Source organism: Miscanthus floridulus, chromosome 16 (assembly GCF_019320115.1).
Source record: "Miscanthus floridulus cultivar M001 chromosome 16, ASM1932011v1, whole genome shotgun sequence".
Classification (NCBI taxonomy): Eukaryota; Viridiplantae; Streptophyta; class Magnoliopsida; order Poales; family Poaceae; genus Miscanthus; species Miscanthus floridulus.
In genome coordinates, this window is record NC_089595.1 from 21,180,720 (window position 1) to 21,189,036 (window position 8,317).

At 40.8% G+C, this 8,317-nt stretch overlaps 1 protein-coding gene across 3 annotated transcripts; it reads right to left on the reverse strand.

Moving 5' to 3' along the window:
* Positions 1-3,275: 3,275 nt before the first annotated feature.
* LOC136513029 (beta-carotene isomerase D27, chloroplastic-like) lies at positions 3,276-6,018 on the reverse strand. 3 transcript variants are annotated; one of them, XR_010773280.1, is made up of 9 exons: positions 5,813-6,018; positions 5,631-5,732; positions 4,615-4,719; positions 4,406-4,535; positions 4,207-4,298; positions 4,020-4,100; positions 3,862-3,930; positions 3,501-3,698; positions 3,276-3,377 (listed from the first exon to the last, which is right to left on the reverse strand). XR_010773280.1 is itself a non-coding variant. In XM_066507033.1 (8 exons), the coding sequence occupies exons 1-8, from the start codon at positions 5,954-5,956 to the stop codon at positions 3,555-3,557; spliced, it is 867 nt and encodes a 288-aa protein (XP_066363130.1). In that variant the 5' UTR covers positions 5,957-6,018; the 3' UTR covers positions 3,384-3,554. The 3 variants fall into 3 exon arrangements, 2 of the variants coding, with proteins under 2 accessions (XP_066363130.1, XP_066363131.1); XM_066507033.1 differs by lacking the exon at positions 3,276-3,377 and having other exon boundaries at positions 3,384-3,698; XM_066507034.1 differs by lacking the exon at positions 3,276-3,377 and having other exon boundaries at positions 3,384-3,698; positions 4,406-4,505; positions 5,813-6,015.
* Positions 6,019-8,317: the final 2,299 nt, after the last annotated feature.

The following is an 8,317-nucleotide window of genomic DNA, read 5'->3' on the forward strand; positions in this document are numbered from 1 at the left end:
CTCTCTTTTTTTCATTTCTTGGGTGTCTATATTATTATTATTATTTTTGTGTACTTTAATTGCTCTAGATATATGATTAACCATATTTGTTGTGGAAATTTCATTGCATTTAGGTTAGTAATATAATAAAAATATCTTAGGTAAAGACAACTATAGAATTGTAATAAGAATAGAAATGTGAACACTTGAAACTAAAATTATAGCATACATTAAGTGCTATATTTAGCATCCATTGATTTACATATATTTTTCTATTGTTTTCCTTTCTTGTTTGAGTATAATCTATAGCATACATTTTTGCAAGTTATTTAAACCTATATTATCGAGCAAAGAATGCTTTTTTATGTATGTAGAGTTCTCTCTAACCACCAAACTTCTAATTAACATATACTTGTCATGTTCAAATTAGCTACTGATACCACTATAGTCCATTTTTGTAACTTCTTAGTTTTTCCTTTGATGTTTTCTTGTATAGCCATAGTGATACCTTTATTTATGTTATTTTATATGTGTTGTTTGAGTGTAATTTGTATGATACAGTGTTGTAAAAAGGATGTTCATACATATCTTGCGAACTAGGATTTATAGAAGGTTATCTTTGTTTCTTTTATGAAGCCTTTTATTTGCTTCCTTCGATTTTTCTCCTATTTCTAATCTCCTAACGGTTGTCACTGTCCCTCAACCTATTTGCTCCTGATTATATGATTATTTGGATTCCATAGAAAATCATCTAGTTAATTTGTTGGGTGCATATGTATGTCTTTTCCTCTATTTGTTTAGAGGGTTGTAACTGAACCACATCCAATTTGACTATCATTATATGTTAATTTGGATTCCATAGAAATTTTTTTGCTCAATTTTTTTTTTGCTATATATGTAGCTTTTTTCTTCTATTAGTATGGAGGGACCCCCTGTGAAGTTAGATTTGACTATAGGGCCATTTGACTTCTACCTATATAAATAATTAAATATGTTATTTGTTCTATATTTATGTAAGGTTGTCACTGACTCATAACCAATTTAATGAGGTAGGATTTAGTGTTGTTTGGTTATGTCCCTTATCTAGATAGAAATATGGCTTGTGTATTTGGTTTAGAGCACTCTATAGTATGCTCTGGCCTATTTACTCCTAGTTTGATCTTACTTTATTGATCTTATTTGAGTGTAAGTTGTAGAATACATTAATTTATACGCTTTGTACATACATTCTTTGTCAAGTATGAACTTCTTTTCTTCTATTTGTTCTTTTTTATATAAATTTATCATTTTGTATGTCTGGGTTTTTGCATACATAACCATTTTTTTTACTTTCTTGTAGAGTGGTGTCTTGTGTTTGTTGCACTCTCTAGTTGCAAGGTATGTGTCTTTGCTTTACCTTATCATCATTTACTCGTAATGCTTATTGTTCTATGCCATACTTCTATTTGGTTGATCATCATTGATTTACATTAAGTATAATTTGACCATACCATGGCTTGTTACCTAGCTAATGTACTTCAACTTTCTTTGTTCTTTTTCTCTATGTTAGGAAGATGATTAACATTATGAATAGCATGCTGACGGTTGTGTGCCTATGCCTCCTTCAGCACTAAATTACTTTAGTATCCAAGATACGGTCCTTGCAATAGACTTTGTATGTCCCTATGGAGAGTGTTGCTGATTTCCAGCCATTTGGTAATGTCCACATTGCTAGTGAGATATGTGGTTCTAGTGACTTCAAGGTCACGGGAACTCCATCTCGACGTCTTTTGATCTACTATATCAAGTTCGTCATGATCAAAAGTTGGATGGAAAGTGCAAGGAGCATGGGCACACTACTGTTGCATTTAGGTTTGTCAAGGAGGTCTGCAACACAAAGGCAGGGACTTGATATTATGTATGATTTTGTTGACAAGCTTTATGTGTTTGAGTATATAGCTTCAAATGTTACGTCCTCTAAAGGTTCATCTAGGAAGAAACAGAAGATTGTGGACTAGATGGATCCAAAGGAAATATGTGATTGATACATATGTTTAGTTTGGTAGTTTCTTATTTTAGGTGTCGTTATCTCCTATTTAATCTTACTAGTACTTATGGCTATTGCTTTGTGGGCATGGTCTAAAATTTTGTCTTGTTTTATGGTTTCTTTGATTCATCGTATCAACTTGAACCCTGGTATCTGTACCTAAATATACATGAGTTCTGCCTCATGTGTGGTTGCCTCAATTGTTTCTTCTCATTTTGTTTCATTCTTTGGTTAATACATGTCTCCTAATCTATTTTTATTTCTAGATTCAAAAGTTAATTCTATTGTTATGCTTCTTCTTCTTTTTTTGTTTCTTTACATCTCATAGTCATATTTATTTCTTGCAGTCTGTTGTATTGTCTTTGCTGCTACTTTTCAGTTGCAGCTGGCCCTCTTCAAGGTATCTTTTCTTTAACTTTTTACTTATCCCTTTCAATTTACTTGTTAGTTTCAGTTTGTTCTTTAACTTTGTTATTTTGTTTCCATCTCTTCTAGCTGTATTATTTTTCTTAGGCTATATATTTAATTCTAGCCTAATGTAGCTCAACTATTGTTTTGTAAGGAACATGGATAAGCTTATGGATAAGTATTCTGATGGGACTATTTATATGTCGTCTTCCATGCTTCAATACTTTGGCATTGACAGTTATGGTCCTTGTGATAGGCTCTTATATGCCCCTACTCAGGGTGGTGTCAAGGCTCAGCATATGATTAAGGTTGTGATTGCTACAAGTCAAATTATTGGTTGTCATGACTTTAAGGTTGGAACCACTAATGATGGATATTTCTTAGTTTGTTGTGCTCAACCACACCATGCTAAATTGCTTGATGGCAAGTGCAAGGAACATGACATCACTACAGTTGTTTTAGGCGTCTGAAGTTGGTTTTGAAACCTGATTTTTGCTTTGATTCAATGCACGAATTAGTTGATTCATCTGCTTGTGCTAATTACATGCGCAAGTTTGATGTTTAGGTGGTCATTCAATATCTAGTTTCTTTACATTGCTAGACTCTTATGGTACATGGATCTAAACTGTCTTGGAGTTATCTGGTCCATGTTCTAGTTAAATGCTTGTTTATTTCTCTAATGTACTGGATCTTGTTTTATAATTTAATAGATCTGTGTTATGTTTTATACTACTATTTTTATTTTCTAGTTTTGCAAATTTTCCTCTTATATTTCAAATCTATTTCATTGTTTAAATTGATGAATGTGATGAATGCCATCCATCCATTTGAGATTTATTTTCAAATGGATATTCTGTGACCACTGAACTTGTATCCAGATCACTGTGATGTTTCATTGGATGTTGATCTAATGGTACAGGCTGTGAGTTTGCAAATGTTGATCCAATCGAAAACGTGTATGTGTCTGCAATATAGAATTGGTATTACCAAAATTACTTCATATTGTTGCATGAAAACTGACAAAGGCAAGGCACGTTTGAGTACCACACCATGCCCAACGCGCAATAATCAAAGCAAGGGTACCTACCTTACTTGATTGTGTCATCTTATCTATGATGTGCAGTCTTTTACAATGAGCATATCAAACTTGGGGGCAACTGAGAACATCTGGGCTACTATTTCTTCCGAGCTCTCTGCGCCGTCTCGCATTTGTGCAGATGTCCAAGCACGGTTCCTTGAGGGCTTTGTCAGTATCAAGAGGTGGAGGTGGCACCCCGAAGTTGAACTGCAATAAACAACAGCGTAGACTTTGTTGTTAAGTGTTGTGCTTTATTTTGAATTTTGGTCGTATACTACACGAAAGCATGTACAAATGTCAGGTGCAAAGTTCTTTTAGCATTAACAATCGACAACAAAAAGTAGTGCACAAAGTCTGAAACTATATTTACCTGGCAGCTATAATCTTCAAAATTTGGCTCCATGTACAAATCTACGCCCATGTGATCTTTGAAGAAAGTCTGAAAATGGAAAGTGTAGTTTATTCAAGGACTGGGGAGGAGTGTTAGATAAATACAAATCCAGCATTCATGTATAGACATGAGCAAACCTGAGTTGGTAGTTTGCATGTGTTGATGCAAATGCCAAGGCATTTGCTCTCTTCCAGATACTTGCATTTCTCAACGAACACCTAGAAGTTTCATCATCAAGTCAAGGTAAAAAAAGTGGTTTCAAAGTCCAGAGTCATAGTGAATAAAACAGACAAGGAGTAGTTGAAAGTTGGAACAAATTGATACCCCACTTGACCAAGATTTTCCATCAGGCAGAGTGACTGAATTAACTGAGCATGGGCCCATCAACCATTGGCATGAAAGTGCTGTCGCTCTAGCTTCTCAAGAGAATGCAGCAACACCAAAGGGACCAAGTTAAGAAGAAATGAAGATTGTATTATACATGGAAATGCTGTCTGTACTTTTTATCTAGAAGTAGACTCACCAAGCATCATGGCAGCTAGTTGACCATTAGCAATTGGCGATAAAAGACCTTTGTAAAGAACAAGCAAGAGAGGCGGAAACAATGACTGTAGTACTCGGACCTGGCGGTTGTAAAAAAGTGACACAGAAAACTAAGGTTTATTCAGGTATTAAAGTTTCCATGACAGACAGATGTGCACAGACTAGGAAGGAACAAGAGCAGTGACATACAGCAGCTTGCTCAGTCTCCAAAGCACTCTTTCCCTTAACCATGAGACGGTTTGTCACCTCCATTAGCCCAGCATACCCTGGCTTTTCGGAATCCCATCCAACCTCCTACAGCTTTTCAGAGAATCAACAGAATGTAATTGCATGTCTTTCTTTTATGCAAAACTGTGATATTACATATTGACCTAAAACTTAACAGATACTCGTGAACAGGGGATTGGCTTTCTAAGGGCCTGTTTGGATGGATCAGGACTAACAACTAGCCCAATTAGCTCATATATGTGAACTAATGGACTAACAACTAGTCCATGACTAGTGGACTAGCAATTAGTTTGCCTGTTTGGATTTTTTGGGACTAAAAATTAGTCAACTGTTGTTAGTCCTATGGATCCAAACAGAGCCTAAGTACTTGTACCTTATCCGAAGGCTAAAGATGCAAGCGGGCTAATCCGCGAACCCGCATTAATCCATACCGAAGTCATATGAATTTTTCTTTCATAGCCACATCTAGGTAATTTTTCAGGTTGTATGCAAGTGTGTATATTTTTCATTCATATATGACAGTGATTATTCTATATGTCTCTGGAGTGGCAGTCTGTCTGAAAACTATGATATCATTGAATCTGGCCATTTGATATAGAAATACAAAGTTCCAAGGTAGACCAAAGTAGTCCAATAAACTAAACTAATAATTGTCACAAGTTTAGTTATGCGCCTGGCGTCAATTTCTCAGGATTTGTCGGACTGTTGATCAAAATTACCCAGCACAAGCTGCTCCAAAGCAGAGCAGAACCTGGTGATGAATTACTAATGTTCAGATTCAGAAGATTCAATTATGACATCATCTAGTATCTACTATGGCAGAATTCTAATAAACCAATTTTGTTTTTTGTTCTCCCTTGTACTAAAAGAAAAGAATCTAATTAGATTCTTCAGAAAAAAGAGAAGCTAGTGACAGGGTTTAGCATCATCTAACTGGAGGAGGGAGGGAATGAATCGGTGGATGGAGTGGAGCTCACCTCCACCATCTTGCTCCGGAAGAAGGCGAGGAGGAGGTCGTCTGCGAAGGAGGGCCGGTACTTGCCGCCCTTCCCCGGCGGCGCCGCCGCCGCTGCATCGACCTGCATCCAAATCAAGTCACTCTAACAACCACCAGTGCCGGCACTGCCACACACGGCACGGTTGGTATGGAATTAATTACCTGTGGCGAGGAGCAGCGGAACCGGCGGCTAGGCCGGCGACCGAGCTGGGGAGACGAGGGCGGGCACGAGGAGCAGGAGACGGCGCAAGAAGGCGGGCCGCCAGAGGTGAGGGGAAGGCCGCGGGTCGCGAGCTGCGTCGCCATGGACACAGAAACGGACAACCGCTGCCTGGCGAACACAGCATCGGAGGATACTTTGGATAGCCGGCCCGCATGGACCCACGAGTCAGCGAACCTCTCTAGTTGGGGGACCCACAACTTCGATAAGTTATATACCGTGTACTCCTTCCGCTTTCTGCTCCCGTCGCAGCACCATGCGGCTGTCCTATTCTGAACGTTGTAAAAGTAAATTATAGATGTTGCACATATTATTTATGTGGTAAGAGACATGTTGTAAAAGTTTATTCAAAATATTTTATGTTGCATATGTTTCACACATATGTTGCAACAGTATGTATCAAATGTTTTATCTGTTCTAGTCTTCCGTTGCAGCAAATGTTCTCATGTTGCAAGTTGCAAGTGTTCTATCTGATGTTGCATATGTTTTCACACATATGTTGCAAGTGTATGTTCTAGACGTTTAATCTGTTTCAGACGTACGTTGTATTCAAGTATTTCATGCTGCACGTGTTTCATGATGTTCGGAGAGTTAGGAGGCGTGGGGGAGTGACGGTGGCATGACACACGTGCCAAGGAATTGGGAGCGGCGAGCTGGTGGCCAGCGAACCCGATGCGCGGTGCGTTGGGGGCTGACGGTGGGGGGCACGACAGGGCGGGGTGCGCCTGCAGTGCGGGGCGAACAGATGGGGGCGGGGGTGCGTGGATGGGGGCGGGTCGAATCGAGGCGGACATGGCGGATTGCAAGTGAGTCGTACGGACGCGACGATGGCGCGAGGTGCATGCAGGCAGAGCAAATTAGCTGATGGGGTAGGCTGTGCAGGCGCGCGTGAAAAACGGCCGTCCGACGGAATCATATCCCATCGGAGCGTCCGGACGCCAGCTTGTCCCAAAAAATTGGCTTGTAAAACGAAAGAAATGGAGAAACTCGTGGTAGTTTCTCACCTCTCACTAGTATAGGGGCAAAAACATAATTTACCAGCGACACTAACTTGCAGACTTGAATCACAGACGTGCGATCATTATGGGATAGAGGGAGTACTCTATGTGTGTTGCAGGTGACGCTGAAATAAAATTTTCTTCTAAGAGATGTCGAAATGCAAACTCTAATTGACGACGGACCGCGCTTAGCGCAGAGCGCAGAGCGTGGAGTGTGCGCCCCTTGGCCCGAACCCAATACGACTCCGCGCCCAGTGAACCTTACCTACCTTCCTCCTTTGTTGTCGTCGTCAGATATGAGCTTGTCGGCGATAGGGTTTCAGGGTTAGGAGCTTAGGTTTTCGAGGGCTCTATGGCCGACGACTTTAGAAGGGGAGGAGCTCAACGGTGGTGGTGGTTTGACCGGCGGTGAGGGAGGCGGCGGGGCGGCCCGAGCGGGCGGTGCTGGACATCTGGTTGCCCTGGCCCGAAATGGGAGGTGAGGAGTTAGAGCTTGTCTTTTGATTGGGATTAGCGTAGGGCGGGCAGGGTGGTGTGGCACGGGTGGTATGTCGGGTGGCTCGGCCGGCGGTGAGGAAGCTGCTAGCCGGGGGCGGTGGGCGAGGAAGACGGGGATGGGGTAGGCGAGGCGTGAGGAAGAAGATGGGGTTAGGGTCACGCTCTCCCATAGAGCGCGACAGGTCACACATAAACGCGCTCCATGCTGAAAAAACTTATCTACCGGATTTATAGTTGTCTTTTTTGTTCTAAAATATCGTTCAATTAATTAAAATAATAGAGTAACTTCGACACAATGTTTAGTCCTCAAACACAAATTTGAGAGTTAAGAGGGAAAAAACAAACTCCAATAGGATCTTGCTAGGGCGTCAAATTTGAGAGGCTTCTCAAATCACCCTCCCATCCCTCGTCCCGAGTGCACGCTTCATCTTCCATGCGGATCCGTGTGGCTTCTCCCGCGCCGCCACTTCTCCGCCCGTGTGGCTTCTCCTACGCACACTCTCCTTCGGCGACCAACCCAGCATCCCCTCCCACCAACTTGGCAGATGCTCCCTCAAAGACTAGTAATTTTTCACCGGTTGATGAAGGAGAACTACCAGGTCTACAATCAGGCATACCAACTCGTTTTAATAAATCCACGCCCATGTGAACTAAAAACCTCTGCTATAGTTTGTTGCTTATGTCTAACGATGTTATATAGGCAAGAATGTTGTTCACTCATATGTGAATTTCCAAGTCATTTGTCCACCCAGAGCTGCACTTGGCAACCGTCTTTAATTACAAAGTAGCCAAATGGAAGGAACTCTTGTTTGACCTTCATGAGACTTCCCCAAAAATGAGAATCCCCACTTTTCCAATAAATTTGGGATAACGGCTTTGAGCCTACTTGTTTATGATTATTTGTGGCTAAATCTCATCCGTTGTTTCTGATTATTTGTTGCTAAATCTCAT

Coding starts and splice junctions, on each gene's coding strand:
- LOC136513029 (XM_066507033.1), bottom strand. CDS start 5,956: ATGGCGACGCAGCTCGCGACCCGCGGCCTTCCCCTCACCTCTGGCGGC. Junction 5,733..5,812: donor TCCGCTGCTCCTCGCCACAG/GTAATTAATTCC, acceptor ATTTGGATGCAG/GTCGATGCAGCGGCGGCGGC. Junction 4,101..4,206: donor GAAAATCTTGGTCAAGTGGG/GTATCAATTTGT, acceptor TGAAACTTCTAG/GTGTTCGTTGAGAAATGCAA.